A 15,789-nucleotide genomic window follows, 5' to 3' on the forward strand; every position below is an offset into this window, starting at 1 on the left:
TTTAGAACTGTCAGAGTACAACAAAGCTGCATTCATCTTAGTTTCTGGCTGAAAGAGCTGTCGATTTTCTATTCCAGGTCCCTATCTTTTTGATATGCTTAGGATAGTTAACTTTATTACAAATAAAAAGTTAAACTAAAACCACCTGATGCCACTGGCAGCACATTTAACCAGTTATAAAATTCATGGAACAGAAATTTAGAATGTCTTCTTTTCTCATACTTGAGCATTATACACATACACAAAGAAAACAAAGTAATTTCTATTGTCAAATCCCAAGTGCATTAGCCCATATGCAGACCGTTCTCACTCCCTGCCCCTTGCACTTCATCCCTTTCATTTCTTCTCTACATGTACAATATTTATTCTATCTTCCTCATGCAGTCATTTAGCCCAAAAACTCCAGTATAATGAAAACTGTCCCTTCACAATTACTTGCATCTTTTTTCAGATAATGAACCCTTGTGTAATGCTGTTAAGTATACAAATGGATGTTAACAATTTATTATGGAATGAGAATGGTTTATTGAGTGTTAATTCTACACTGATTTCTGGAACAATTTTATTTTAACTCAGCCAACAGGCAAATTATAAAAAAAGTGACAGCATCAATTAATGCACATCTAGAATGGGCTCAACCAAATTCAGTACACAGCTGTATTTGAATAAGAGGGCTCACATGTATAAACCCAATTTAATCACCATCCCAACCTAGAACAACTAGTATTCTAGGATCAGCCTGCAGATCTCACTGACTTCTAGCTTTTTTAATTATAGCTTAGAGTAGGACCTTTAAAAAGCACATCTACATGTGATTTAAGGAGCTTTAGCCCAATTAAAAGCACATTAAAAGGACACGCATCTACTCACGTGCACCCTTAATGCACCTTAAAAATGGCAATTTTAGGCTATTTGCAGCTAAATTTGATACCAGCAAAAGCAGGTGTCAAATTTAGGTGCAAACAGCTAAAACACCTTAATGCACATGTATGGTGACTGACTTGGGACTAACTTCACTGGGAATAGAAGTAGGGCAGTGTCGAGTGCTTTTAAGGACATCTACACATGCCTAAACTTAATGCACATTTCCCTAACGTGCATTGAAGGCGATTTAGGTGCATGCCTACACGTGCACATGCTAAGGCACATTAAACAGGGTGTGCAGACCAACATGAGATGAAAGTTAGTCCCAAATCAGTCCACACACCCCGCTAATGTGCCTTAGTGCACGTGTAAACGCACACCTAAAAGTCACCTTAATGCACATTATGTTTAGACATGTGTAAAAGCATGTGCAGATGCCCTTAAAAGCACTTGGCATTGCCCCATTTCTGTTCTCACTGAAGTTAAATGGTGAAGTTCTCACATAAGGCTCTAGGAGTAGACTTCTATGAGACCATTAATGAATAAGCTAGCAAGAGCTCCAGTTTCTCGTAATCTTGTACCATTTTTAATGAAAAAAAAGACAGAGTACCGAGTAGTAGTGTTAAAGATAAAAGCCTTCTGCCTACAGAAAGCTGGGACCCAAATATTTTGGGTCAAATGCATCAAGGCTATTCATCACAAGCTCCAGGATAACTGGAAGCTTGTATCAGGAACGTTCAAAGATTAGAATGGCAGGAGTGGCATCAACTGAAGGAAGCTAGCATAGCACCGGCCTGTACAATGCCAACTAATACTACTCTTAGTGGTCTGATTTCATAATGAAAATTCACAACATGTTCCCTCCAGAAGTAAACTGCACTACTTTGCACTAAGTTCTCTCCCTGACCATTTCATTTGGGGGAAGGGGGAAAAAAAAAAAACACAAAAACAAAAACACACACATTTTTCTCTGCTCTTTTTCCACCTCAAATCAGAAGTCTGTTTACTTAAAAATCAGTATTTCGCAAAAGGTGAGAGCCCAAAAATAGTTAATCATGTTTCTGAACGCAACCGTAAAATTCTTTAAAAAGTGAGTCTTCTTTTCAATGACAGCACTTCTTGGCAGCTAAATTCTTATTTATATCCGACTACTTACTGTAGTACTAACCAGGATATGGAAACAGAGGAGAACAGCAACTGGTTAATGGTGATACACGGTAACATTCCTCTTGGCTAGAGCCTCACAATTTTTAGAACAACTTGGTTTCAAGTTACAGACATGCGAAAAGACAAGTACTTTATTTGTGCTCCCAGAAACTAAAATAGATAGATATTTTTAATCACACCAGCAGTGGGCATGTGCAGCAGGTGAATACCTTCTCAAACTGTGGCTCAACACGTGCATGTCTTATGCTTTACTCTGTAATGACAGCTTTTAAGGGAACGTGAGGTTTTCATACTTTAATCGCATTCAGTCTGAATGACATGAAGTGCCCTTGAGCAGACAGTAGACTAGAATCCACAAACAAGAGACTCACAAACCCAAAGAAGTAGTACTGAATTTTTAGTCTTAAATTAAACCCAAATATTTTTTTTAAAAATAAGTGCCTAAATTAGGAATCTGATTTTCAGGAGTTGCATAGAACCCACAGCCCCTACTAACTTCAACTGGTACAAATGGCAGTCAAAACTTCTAGAAGCTATAGGGCAAACATGCCATTTCCACTGGATGATTTCAGTACACAACATGGACTTCAATTCTCTTAATCTCTGAAAAAAGGGACAACACTTCATTGTTTAATGTTCTACTGTTGCTAGATGCTTTGAAAGTCCAAAATTCTATTACAGATTCATTAAATTCTTAACCATATACATATTGGACATTAAAGTCTTCTACGTTCCAAGTATATCATTGTAAAAAATCCTATTTTGTAGACATTAAGGCTAGCAAGTAGTTTGGTGGCATCTTCAGAACATTTGGCAGCCTCTTTCCATGAATAAATGTGACAGAAAAGATGCTATCTGTTGTTCATCTTCATACAACTATCACTTTCAGATCCACTAAAAAGTCTTGAAGGAGTTAAGATTGACAGGCAGCAAGGGTTGATAGGTTGCAGTGGCTTTTAAAATTTCCAACTCCCTACAGCATTTTAGAAGATACAAATTAAAAAAAAAAAAAAAAAAAGGAATGAAAAAAGCAATTTGAAAATATCTTAAAAATACTTCTCTGCTCTGGAATATGTCGCACCCTTGGTCAGCATTTTCCGTGCCCTAAATTATCTTTCATTTATAAACACTAGATGGCACCAAACTCTACTTTTAGAGAGACTGTTTCAACAGCTATTATGTAGACACTACCATGTTACACACACACACACACACACACACACACACCCCTCTCTTTCTGGTTTAATTTCTTTCATTGTTATTCCCCCTCCCAACCTTTGCTATCGAAGTACTATGGCCTATGTCCAGATACATTGTTGGACAACTCTGAAAACCTAGGGATATGCTTGGCAGCAATTACATTTGAAATTAGACCATTAAGAAGGGATTACTCTAAAAGCTGATGTATATGAGCAGTAACATTTATGCATTTAGATGTTTAAAACTCTCAAGGGTTGCAAACAATGCACTACAGTTCACTCCAGATATCAAGGGCAATTTTTTAGACATACAGGAAAGCCTTGCTATTTGTGAACTCTGGATTCACAGGTTCAAATATTTGTGGGGAGGGCAGAGCCAGGAGGCGGGTGGAGAGTGAGGGAGGGAGGCAGTAGAATCTTCTCCCCTAGAGGCAGCCGTGGCGGTACTCAGGGGAAGAGGGTCGGTCCCCAGGCACTGCAAGGGAGCCCCAGGGACAGAGAAGCAAGGCAGCAGCGGCATCTCTGCTGCCACCACGAGGCAGCCGCGGTGGTGCTAGGAGCCGCAGAGGTGGAAGCACCTGGGGGAAAGGGGTTGGTTCCCAGGCCCTGCGGGAGAGCCCCATGAACAATGCGGGGGTGGGAGGAGCGGGGAGTGGTTGTGGAGTCTGACAGGGAGCCCCATCAGTATTCATGGATTTTGCATTCACTGGGATCTCTGGAATGTATCCCCCGCAAATGGCGAGGGTCTTCTATACATTAATATTCTGGTATTTAAACTGACAATGGTAATGGCACAGGAAAACAAAAGTATTTTAGGAGTATATCGTCACTCGGCAGTGTTTTTCAGATGTCTACCTGAATATTAAGTTAAACTAGCTTTAGTGAGCATTGATGCTCAGATCTGAAGTTATAATCATGAACAGGCTATTATTTTTCTAGGTATTAGGACATTGCCGTAATTATTGAGAGAATGGTGGGAATGAACAAAGATGGATGCAACAGGCCACAGGCAAACATCCGTTGTTTGCCCTCCAGTTTTTTTTCCTAAGTGTGAAAAAGCACTATGAGAGATATGTGCATCAATGCTTTGATTTGCAGTTCTACTACTCAAAAATTGTGTATTAATAGTACGGTTTAATGAAGAAACAACTTTTTAAACTACTGTCTTCTCCAACTACACTGAGATCTTCAAAAAGGCTACAAAAGTCAGTAACTACAAAACAAGGCGGAGAGGCAGAGAGAGTGTGCGCACATACATTTGAGCTAAAAACCTACAAAAGGAATTTGGACTGTATCTCTTCCTGATTCAGCATTCTTGCCAGTTTTAAATTTGTCAGCAAATTAGATCCAGGCTCTTATCTAGAAGTCTTCTCTAGGCTTTAACTGATACGTCTCAAGAAAATATTCCAATAGCTTTAAAACAAAATTAACATCCTCTCTCAAAGAACTACTATGCAAGACTAGCTTTTCTTAGAATCTACTAGTAAAATACGGGTATTAAGGAAGCAGATTTATACTCTCCCTAGAGTTTTACTTTGTGTTTAAAGGACAGCACTTTCCTCCAGGCTTGTGCAGGCCATACAGCACTGACTGGCTATATTTGAGTAAAAGAGTTTGATTTATTTCTTTCGTATGTTTTTAAAGAGCATAGAAAAAGTACAATTTGGACTTTATCAACCCAAAGACCAGCAAGAAACCTCAGCCGCAAATGCCGATTCAAAAAAAATCTTAGCGATTCACTTTCCAAACATGCCAAGAGAACTCTACAAAATTAAAAAGTTTCATTTTAGTACTTCTCATCTTTATGCTTGTTATTAAATTAGTGGCAGTGCTATGCTAGAAAAGCATCTTTGACAAATCAATTTTTGGTGGGTTTTTTTAAAACCAAAGACAAACTCCTGGGTCATGTCCATACATACAGGTAATGTGCCATTTGTGGAGCCACAAACCACACATTTTGCATGTTAAACTGTGCACGGCGCTGCTAATTTGCAGCATGGGCAAAATTTGCTACCAGGATTTCCCAGTAATAAAAAACAAAACCAAAAAACAGGAAGAAAAAGGAGCACAAGGCATGAGAAAATAGTGTGTGCTGGGACAAATGCAGAAACTGGGGAGCAGGCAGCTGCTGCCTGCTCATCTCTTCAGGCAACAGAACCCCCATGCCAAGTCACATTGCACTCCAGCCAGCCACGGTGGCTGGCTGGGTTACATACAAGATGCCTTGAGATGAGGGAACAGGCAGCACCTCCATCTCTACGTGCTACTCCTCATCTGGCTGGGGCACAGGGTGCCTCAGCCACACGAGGAGTCCGGCCAGGAGCTGGGCACAGGCGGTTGTCCCACTACGGGCAAATGCGTCCTGCAACAAAGGGCACATGCAGAGGTGTGAGCTGCGGCACAAAGTAGCGGCAAGTTTGTGCCACTACTATTTGTGCTACTGCAAGACCATGTCCCTGCTCATCTGGAAGTGGCCCTGGAGTTCAAATGAATGAAGGAGAATCCATTTTCAAGAAAAGCACTCAAGGAATCAACTGGTATTGGTATCAAGCCTTCATAAAAAGCAACAAAGAATAATTTTGTGACCATACAAAGACTACTGTACTAAGCGACAGCTGTACCTGAAAAAACAAGGTAAAAAGTACTTAGGAAAAAAGATACATACACATAATTTCAGAGGTTCTCCAAATCTTTAAAAACTGGAATTCCTAGGTGCAGGCGGGAAATAGGGCAAATAATACAGCCACACATTCACACACCAGAATTAGAGGCAAGATTATATACATGCAACATGGAGTCTACACAAAACAAAGCTAAACTGGACAGGATGCATGTGGTAAAACAAGATTTTTTCAGAATGTAGATTACTATTAAATACATACATCCAAGTTATTGCTGATTCTAGGTATTCGCATTAATACCAAAACTGAAAGCTAAGGACAGACTGCCCACGCTAGAAGTAGTTTTCCTCTAAGTGACAGGCTTATGTATAATTCACAGGAACCTTTCCAACACAGGCACAGGCAGTGGGAGGCAGGAAGCCAAGCACAGCTTTACTGCACTTTACAAATTAGGTGCAACTGACTGTGGCATAAAATTGAGAGCAGCATGTATAAGAAGCAAAATGGCTAAAAGACCTACCTTTAACCCTTCTGCTCTTTTTTAAGAGTATAACTGGACAGCAAATGCTATGCTGGAGTTCAGCAGAGCGGACTATCTGGAGAAGAAATACAAGTCCTCAATATACCTGTATTGAGTAAAGGGATTTTAAAGGTCACAGAACCTCTTCTTGATGCTCAGCTTTTTCCAGGAACCTAAATGTTAAACTCCCTGATGTACGTCTAGGCCAATGGAGACCTAAGAGCCTCCCAGTCTTTTCTGGTTATAAGCTTTATATGCAGTGACAGAAGAGATAGCACTCAGAAGACTAAAGATCTCCAACGAACTCTGTATAAGAAATAAAAGCACTTGGAATTCAAAACAAAACAAAAAACTTGGACACAAAATAGATTAAATATACCCTCTGTTACCCCTGGAAATTTGTTTCTTCTCCAGTTTCATAGTCCTCCACGTCGTTTTTAATCATTGTTGTGCCTGCTTCTTTCCTCAGACCTGATGAATGCATCTCATTTGAAAGCTCAAATAAGTTTATCCCAACCATGCTGTTGGTCTAATTATTAAAATCACCACCCACAAAAATCCTGGCCTCTCAATTCCTGGACCATGATGGTTATATCACTCCAACTCCAACCTTCCACAGCTCAGTCTTACAATAATATGGCTTTGCACAAGCACCTAGTTGAAAACAGCTTAAAACCACGGGGACACCCAATTAACAGCTAGGTTGCACAGCTTCTGATGTCATGGGTTTCTTTTTTTTCCCTTTTAAATAGAGGACTACAGAGGAATTTGAAATAAGCATTAAACTGTTCTCTTAGCTTAGCATAAAATTCTGTATCAAGAAAGCACCAGGAGGAAGATGAGAGAAGAAATCCATGCTGTGTGGCTGGTATGCAAGTAAAAAGTACTGGTAGTCAGAATAGGCCGGCAGCACCCAAAGTGTTACATAATGAAATGTATACAGTGATCTACTTCAAAAGAAACAAATCATAATATGCTTAAATTCAGCTAAAGAAACTGCTGAGGAACAAGATGCAAGACAGTATATGGAGATTACCTGAGGATTTACTCAGCTTTGCTGAAAATATAGCAGGAGTTTTCTCCTTTTCTTTACCAGATGGAACTTCTCTCTCCACTGCTTTCTCAAGAGCTTCAGGTTTTACTATACTAACTACCTCTTTTTCAGCAGACAAAGGTGAAACATCTGCAGGTAGCAAGGACACCTTGGATATTTCAAGCTCTTCTCTGTTCACAGCCTCTGAAGGTTTTTCCAAGACATGAACATTTTCTTCTGCTTTCACTTTTACATTCTTTAAAGATAGATCATGGGGTAGTTCTGGGCAAGGCAACTGCCTCAGCTCATCTTTGATCCCATTAGTCATCTCTTTACTCTCATCTTTGTACAGTATTTCTTTATCAAAGACTTCTGTCACCAGTTTAGGAGTGGATTCAGTGGTGACCAATGTCACAAAGTCCTCTGTCACTTGGACTAGAGAGGACTCTGTGGGTAAAAGAACTTTGTCTCCAATTTTGGACTCCTCAGCAATATGCATTTCAGCTGAATAGGCAACAGCATTCAGATCTTCCATCTGAAGGGAAATTTTTTCCTTCTTGTCTATTTCCATGGAAGCCGCCTCTACAGGCACTGGAGCCGGCATTCTGGAAAAAGCCAATTCGGGTCGGAAAGATTCCAGGTAGGGCTTGGCTGTAGAAGGCAGCAGCTCCTTAAGTTCCTCCATACTTCCATGATCCGTTCCAATCTTCCCAGTGTTTTCGACTGATTTACTTGTCGCAGTAAGAGATGGTGGAACTTCATTTTCTTTCTGAGGAAAATCAGGTGTTGGCTGATTGCCAAGCAAGTCATAGTTTTCAGGCTGAGGTGAAAATTTTTCAACAGGCTCTTTATGTTCAGGCACATCCCGTGAAACACATTCTATCAGTGTCTCCGAATAATCTGAAAAGATCGGTGAAGGAGATTCACTAGAGACCTTTGTTTCTTTAATTAAATCACATGCAATAGATATATAAGGAGTCTCTATTTCTTCAGTAACAGCCCTATTCTTATGATCAGGTTCTTTGAATGCAGCTTCCTCCTTTATTCCTGGAGCCTCTTTTAATGATATATTCAGTTCCTCTTGGTACAGTGGAGGTTTCTCAGACACTTGTTTCACATTATCGTAACTAGCCACAGAAGTAAAAGTTTCTAATGGGGAGGCTTCAAGCTGTACAGCAATAGCATCTGCAGAAGCAGCTCCAGTGTTTGATGGGGCTTCCATGACAATATCAGGCAAGACTGGTGATGGAGCAGTTTCAGGTCCTTCAAATGAGGGACAGAGCTGTACTACAGGATTCAAAGGCTCTTGTAAGGACTCGGATGTTTGAACTAAATCTATCTTAGTTTCATAAGCAAGTTTTGTACATGTTGCATCATGCATTTCACTCTCATACGCTTCTTGCACTAAGTCTGGAGTTAGACCTTCAGGCACATTTGCTGCATTATCAGACGATATATTTGATAAAGCATCTGTTTTAGCATAGTCAGCTTCTAGAACTTCCTGCCTGCCTACTAATTTAAAATCACGTTCTATCCATGTCTGGACTTTCATTTCTGCTATTTTTTTCTCATCGGTTTTGTTTTCTGAAGCATCATCCTCCAACAAAGAAAGAGATTTGACTATATTGTCCTCAGATGTTACGGTTGGTTCAAGTTTAGCACACGTAATGTAAGTCTGTGACAATCCCTTTATAGCTTCTGGGGTGCTTGGGAAAGAAAGATCTTCATTACTGCCTTCACTCTCCTTTTCATAATCTTTCTGTATTGTCACCATCTTATCTGTATCAAATCTCTCGTCTAGGCTGCTTTCTAATTTGCAGTCTACCTCACTTATTACAGCCTCTTTCAAGCTGCTAACTCCGTGACAAGTATCTTTTACTTCCCATATTGGTTCATATGGTTTGAAATCTACATATTGTTCCCTTGAAGGAGTGTCTTCTTTCAAAGCCACCTTTTCACCACCATCATCAATATCATATTTCACTTTCTTAGAAGACTCCTTTTCATCATGCTTTTCAAACAATTCCATATGGGCTTCTGGAGACACATCCTGCTGCTGTGCAGTGATTTTTCCTAGGCTATATATTTCTTTACCATTTTCTAGCAGCATTTCTTCCTTAGTCTGGGAGACAATGGTTGCTTCAACTTTAGTGGATGGAGGAGATTTCATTTCTGAGTATTCCATCTCTGGGGCTTCTCTTAAGTTTTTCTCTATGAGAAATGGATTTCTTGCATTTTCTGTAGTTTCTTTATATATATCACTTCCCTTTTCTTTGTAAATGGTTCTTGCAGATAATCCCTCTGATAACATATCAAAGGTTGCATGCTCTTTAAAAGGATCAGCTGAGAAAGGAGAGAAGGAAGGAAGAGAAGCAGCAGTATCAAGCGGGACAGCAGTAAAATCCTCTTGACCAGACGACACAATGCTACCTGGCTTCTCCTGCAAGTCCATAACTTTTTCTGTGACCATGGACAGAAAGGAAAGTTAGAGAATGCAAGTGTTCTTAAAAAGTTAATACAAACTTTATGACAGGTTCAAATAATGTTAGTTGTTAAAGATTCCTCTAAATACTAGCCTAACTACTACTGTCTGTTTAAAGATATGGGTTAAAAAGTGTTATTCTGCTTCACCTCTCCTAGCAGAGAAGTGGGCAAATGTTAAAGAAGCAGCAACTTTGTGCAGTGCAAAGATTACAGTAAAGCCCAACAGGCCATAGAAGAACAGATCACACAAGAACATCAGGCATTTAACCAGGTGCAGGGGGGAGGAAACCATCTGTATTTTTTCCCCTTTTACAAGGGAAGTTAGTGACCAGAGTATAAAATGAAAGGTCATTCTATATCCATTATAGATAGAGAATCTATTGATGCAAAATACTGCAGAAAGTTATTATGGATTAAGTCTTTCTACTAAGCATTAAGAGCAACTATACTTTAAAATGTTAACAGTACCAAACATTACCCTGCATTAAGATCCTAGAACTCACAGAAAGCTATACTTGTTTACAAGTTGTGTTTGCTTCTGTAGAGTCTATTGAATCTTAAGCAAACAAAAATCACAAGCTTTAAAATTTAGAAGATAAATGCTATACTTGGACCCAAACTAATCTGAGTTAATGGAAGCTAGAGGGAAGGTGTTAATGAGATGGAAGCTGAAGCGCAGAATGTACTCAGACAAAAGGCTAGCAGAAAGAACTTGCCTGCAGAGGAGTATATCAGAGGCTCAGATGCAGCAGGAAGAGCAAAAAGGGTCTCATCTGAAAAACAAACAAACAACCTCAGCAGAAATAAAGATTAGGTAGTTTAGAAAGGGAAGAAAGCAAGCAAGTATTCAGTTGACAATCAGCATGTACACCCACATCAAAAGTCACAGGACTAGACAAACCAGAGAAATGAGAGAATCACCCAATTATTAACAATCTCCACTTTATGATGAGGTCACTAAAGACAAAACTTCCCCGTCCCCTAAGCTAGGAACCAAAAGGAAAATCTGTATGCAGCAAGTTTAATTTTGGTCCAAACTTCTTTACTACAGTTCCAATTAAATTGTAGCACTAAGAATAAGTCATCTAGAGCTGACACTGATGTGTCATCCTTACATTTATTCAGTTTGCCCAAAGGTCTCAGAACAGTAACCCAAGCATAAGAAAAATGAAAGATGCTTTCAACTTGAGAATGTGTTTAGAAAACAAAGGGGGATGGGGAAGTGCTTCCAGGCACTAAACTCCACTTTTGGTTGCCATTCGTGATAGTAATGCCATACTGTTTGCCTTATTTAAAATGCGCACCCCCCCCCATGTTGCTAGACCAACTTCCATTTGTAAAAATGCAGCTAGCCACAATGATGTCAAACTGTACAAGATATAAATAAATATATATTTGTTGTTACAGCTACCTAAAGTAATCTTAGCTGCCATTTACAACACTACTAAATAAATTCCCAAATGAATTGTTAGGAAACTGAATGAGTCTCTTTAAAAATATAGTAAATTGCATATTCCCTTTCTTTTGCGAATAACCCCAAAAATCAAGTTTTACAAATGGAAAAGCTAAACCGAAAGTTCTCAAATCATGATCCACAGATTAAACTGGACTGTGTACACCATAGTATGTTATTCCTTGCTATTTAGTGTCTCTCCCTCTGCAAGTCCATTCATAACCTCTGACAGAAACCTGTAGCCTATGAAAAGTATACGCCTGAACAAATTAATTTTTAAAAAGGTACCATCTGCACTGCCTTCTAAATTAAACTTTGATGACAAAGGGACATAAAGGTCCAGAGACATTTTGAAAGTTGGGTCCCACTAGTAAAAAGGCAACTGCTACCCTGGATCTCCAATTTCTGTCAGAATGCAATAAAGGACAGGAAACACTTCCACTAGCTTTAATTTAAAGGAGGCCGTTTTACATTACAAACCACATACAGGAATATTTACTTAAATAAGACAATTACATTCCATTATATGGAAAAAATGTATGTATATTTGTTATTATTTTCCAGATATAGAATTTAATTATTGGAGGTTGGTTTTGAATTTGTCCTCTTCCACCGCTTACAGCAGGAAAAATAAAACCGGGGAGAGGAAGAGAGGGGGCAACTGGCCCCTTTGCCCTCTGTCCAAATTCTTCCCCCTGCAGCCCCTTCACCCCCTTACTGCCTGCTCTCCCTGAGCACATGGAAGGAAGGAAGGAAGGGGAAAATTTGAAAATACTAACTTTGACATATAGGCAAATTACTGCAGGTATCCATAGACTTAGTTCATCCAGAATTGATGTATTTCATCTTTTTTGAAACGGCTCCAAGTTTTAGCACAGCTACTCCATAAACACTTTTAAGCAGCACTGTGGCACCTGCTTACATAGAGTACAAACTATGCATGACAAGACCAAAACCAAAAGGCTACCATGCAGTTAACTGGGCAGGGCCCCCGCAGGCAATGTTTCAAGACATGGTGACCCCACAGCTCAGCACTGCATGTGTACTTGAGATACCCTTTGGGGGGAGGGGGGGGAAGGACAGGGGTAACCCCGCCCCCCCATCCCATGCACTAAATTAGTCCCCCACTCAGGGCTGGAACTGGGTGGTCTTGTTACAAATCCTGGGATTTTCCAAAAATTGATAAGCAGATGAGGCGCACGGCAACCTAGCCTGGCTCTACCTAACGGAGTGTGAGGTCACACTAATCATATGCAACAGGCTGAGCAATGGGGCAACAAAAGGATTCTGGGAAAACTGTTTAGGGCCCAGGCTGGTGAAGAAACAGGAACCACTGGAAATGGGAAAGAAAGGCTATGGAAATGAAAAGAAAGTAAAAATGTATTCAGGGTAGTGGCTCACCATAACTTGGAAAAGAGTCAGTGCCAAAAGGAGACTGAGCACAATAGGTATTACCATATATTTTACTTGGTTCAGCTGTGCTAAGCTATGCTTGTGGTAATTTCCCATGAGCCTTTTGGCTAAAGTCAAGTGGAAGCATTGGAATCCCAAGATCTCTGGGTTTGGGCCTGCATGTAGTATGCCTGCCAATGGATTTGGGAGTACCTAAAGTCCCAGGGTGAAAGCCCAGGACAGAGGATGTTCAAGGGTTGTAGCACTATACATGGCACCTAGAATGACCGAGAAGGCAGAACTCAATGTGGCTTTTGGAACGACTGTGTTCACAGAATCACAGAAGTAGGGTCAGAAGGAACCTTGTAGATCTTCAAGTCCAACCCCTTGCCTGGGTGGGAGAAAAACTGGACTCAAATGAGTCCAGCCAGGTAGGCTGGACTAATATATATAAGTATGTTTGCCCAAGATGGGCCACATGTTTTATAGTCATGCTCAGTGTTGGCTGCATTTAATCAACTTGACAGTTAGTTTCCATTACGGAGCACATGCTGCTTTTGGCAGCAGTTTAATGATGGACAATGTATTTAGTAAAGTTTCCTTGTATGCAAATGTAAGACAAGAAGCTTTCTTACCCAACTGATGGGGGAAGGCAGGCGGGGGAGAAACTGTGTCTTATATTTGAGTAAACACAGTAAATGCCTTTTACACAACTGAATGAATACACTGAAACAAATCAGATTCTTTGATGCAAGACTTCCAGATCAAAATATTGTACTGAGCAGAATGAAATTTTGCTAACATAGAAAACCTGATTTAGGTTTGTTTTTTTTAACTTCCCATTTTGTGTAAGCAATGAAGATACTGACGTTGGAAACCAGCATAAAGTAGAACCAGGCTTCCGTATAGCATATACTCCACAGCTCTTGGCACTGCTATAATTCAAATAACAATGTTGGTGGAGTTAAATATTTTTCATTAAAATATTAAAGAATGTGGAAAAAAGGAGCAATATTAGCTCTTATATGTTGGCCAGGTCAGAGAAGAATAAGTTATTTCATTAATAAAATGTTACATCAACATTTAAAATGTCCCTCATTAGATCACATTCTACAACAGGGTTGGCAACTTCTTTGGGCAGAGTGCCAAAAACACCCCAACCTCAACCCACATGCCAGAGGCCCAATCCTCATTGCCAAAGGCAGGTGCATGCATGCCTCAGGGGCTGAGCTGGGGTTGCATTGCCCCGGCTCCTTTCCTTGTGCAGCCTGCCAAGGCACACACGTATCTGCCACAGCTAGAGCTAGTGTTGGGCCTCCAGACCCCAGTTCAGCTGTTTGCAGCCCACCCACTGCCTACTGCAGCTGCCCAGAGCCTGGGCTGGCTGTAGCAGGCAGCCAGGAGGCTGCAAACAACTGCATCAGGCTCTGGGGCTCCAGCTAGGCTCCGTGGCAGTGGCAGATGCCTCCGGGTCCACAGGCAGGAAGGGACCCGTCCCAGTGCAACACTGGCCCCATCCCTGCTGTCCACCAAGGTGTGCATGCAGCCACTGCTGCCGGAATCTGGTGTAGCTGTTTGTAGTGTCCCAGCTGCCTGCCACAACCAACCCAGGCTATGTGGAGCCGCAGCAAGTGGTGGGCAGGCTAAAAACAGCTTCACCGGGGTCCGGAGCCCTACCACCAGCCCCTGGCCCCTTCCCAGATGTCCACGTTGGAAGCACATGCAACCACGGCTGCCAGGGCCCAGCGCAGATGTGGCATGCTGAGCAAAATGGCTTCATGTGCCATGTTCTGGCAGATGTAGAACGGGGGTTGGCAACCCATGGCACAAAATTGTATAAATGGAGTGGAAGGGAAGGAAAGACTAGTCACCTCTGTTGTTGCCATTATTCACTTGGAAAAATTTCTGAACAGCTATGTTTGCATACAATCAGCACTTCTGTTGACACTTTGATGACTGTATCTTTGCAAAATTACTTGCTTTGAAAAAGATGAAAGAAAGACATAAATGAGAACTTTGTTAAAACCAAAAAATGTATGTTAATTCTCCAAGAAAGAAAGCTGTGTGATACACTCAACACATAAAACAGAATTAGATAGGATTTTTTTTACTACTTCATTTTTAATTTGTCATTCAGAGATCTTCATGGTACATCCTACATCATAGAAGCTATCCTAGACAGCACAATCATAAATAAAAGACATCTTGCTGTGGAACCAAAAGGGGTAAAGATACTAAGGAATCAATGCACCTCTACAAATAACCCTAAAGCACATGCTCCTTCCACAGCCTTTCCCAATCTGGCTGTACACAAGACGCATGGGGCAATTCCAACTGGCCGTGGCAGCAAGATTAACTTAGTTGAGGACCAAGAAGTTAAGATGAGGAAGCACAACAGTGGCTCTCAAGTGGGATTCTGCCAAATTCAGAAAAGTTATGGAAGGCTGTCCTGAATCTGAAAAGGTTGAGAAGCACTGATCAATGGACACAAACAGGAAAGAGACCACTACTGACAAGTAAGAGCAGACATTCTCCCTGCTACTTTTACTTTCCTCTGGTATGACAGGCTCAAACCTAGAAGCATTTATATTCCTAGATCCCGTGCATAAAACAGTATTTTAAAGACGGGTTCAAGCCAGGCAACTGCAAGGTAGTGATAGCACTTAAGTAATACTTCTGGGAGTGTAAACGTACTTCCTGTTAGAAGAAAAAAAAAAATCCCTACAGCTCTATTCTTTCCTACAAAAGCTAATCTACCCCTAGAGAGGGGGGAAATAAAATTATGTAGCCACCATTTCTCTCCTTCAAATACTTCTTCATTAGTTGCACTGTTTAAATCGATACACAAAAGAATCTATATTAGCACAAACATACTAGTCCAGTGAAAGATTACAAAGATGTCCTTTCTCTAGCTACGTACCACTAGGTGGCGACTGTTTCTTCCTCCATCCCTCCACCACCCAGCCAGTAATTGCCAGTGAGTCTATCCTCGAAAATGCATTTAACTAGTGTTTAGAAACTAAATGCATAGCTTTAAACTATTTGAAGAATTAAAC

The 15,789-nt window shown here is 40.6% G+C and overlaps 1 protein-coding gene across 3 annotated transcripts in view; it reads right to left on the reverse strand.

Annotated features, from left to right (window-relative positions):
* The window catches only part of RTN4 (reticulon 4), a 61,025-nt gene that overhangs the window by 28,886 nt on the left and 16,350 nt on the right, over positions 1 to 15,789 (reverse strand). Inside the window, exons 2-3 of one of the 3 annotated variants that reach the window (XM_090049538.1) lie at positions 10,605 to 10,661; positions 7,408 to 9,864 (exon numbers count right to left, since the gene is read on the reverse strand). The exons of 1 other annotated variant lie outside the window; for it this stretch is intronic. In XM_090049538.1, the coding sequence (XP_089905664.1) occupies positions 7,408 to 9,864; positions 10,605 to 10,661 (2,514 nt within the window). The remainder of the gene's footprint in view (positions 1 to 7,407; positions 9,865 to 10,604; positions 10,662 to 15,789) is intronic. One more of the 3 variants, XM_090049545.1, reaches the window with a different exon arrangement.

This window comes from Crocodylus siamensis, chromosome 1 (genome assembly GCF_052110815.1).
Source record: "Crocodylus siamensis isolate JL-2025a chromosome 1, ASM5211081v1, whole genome shotgun sequence".
NCBI lineage: Eukaryota > Metazoa > Chordata > Crocodylia > Crocodylidae > Crocodylus > Crocodylus siamensis.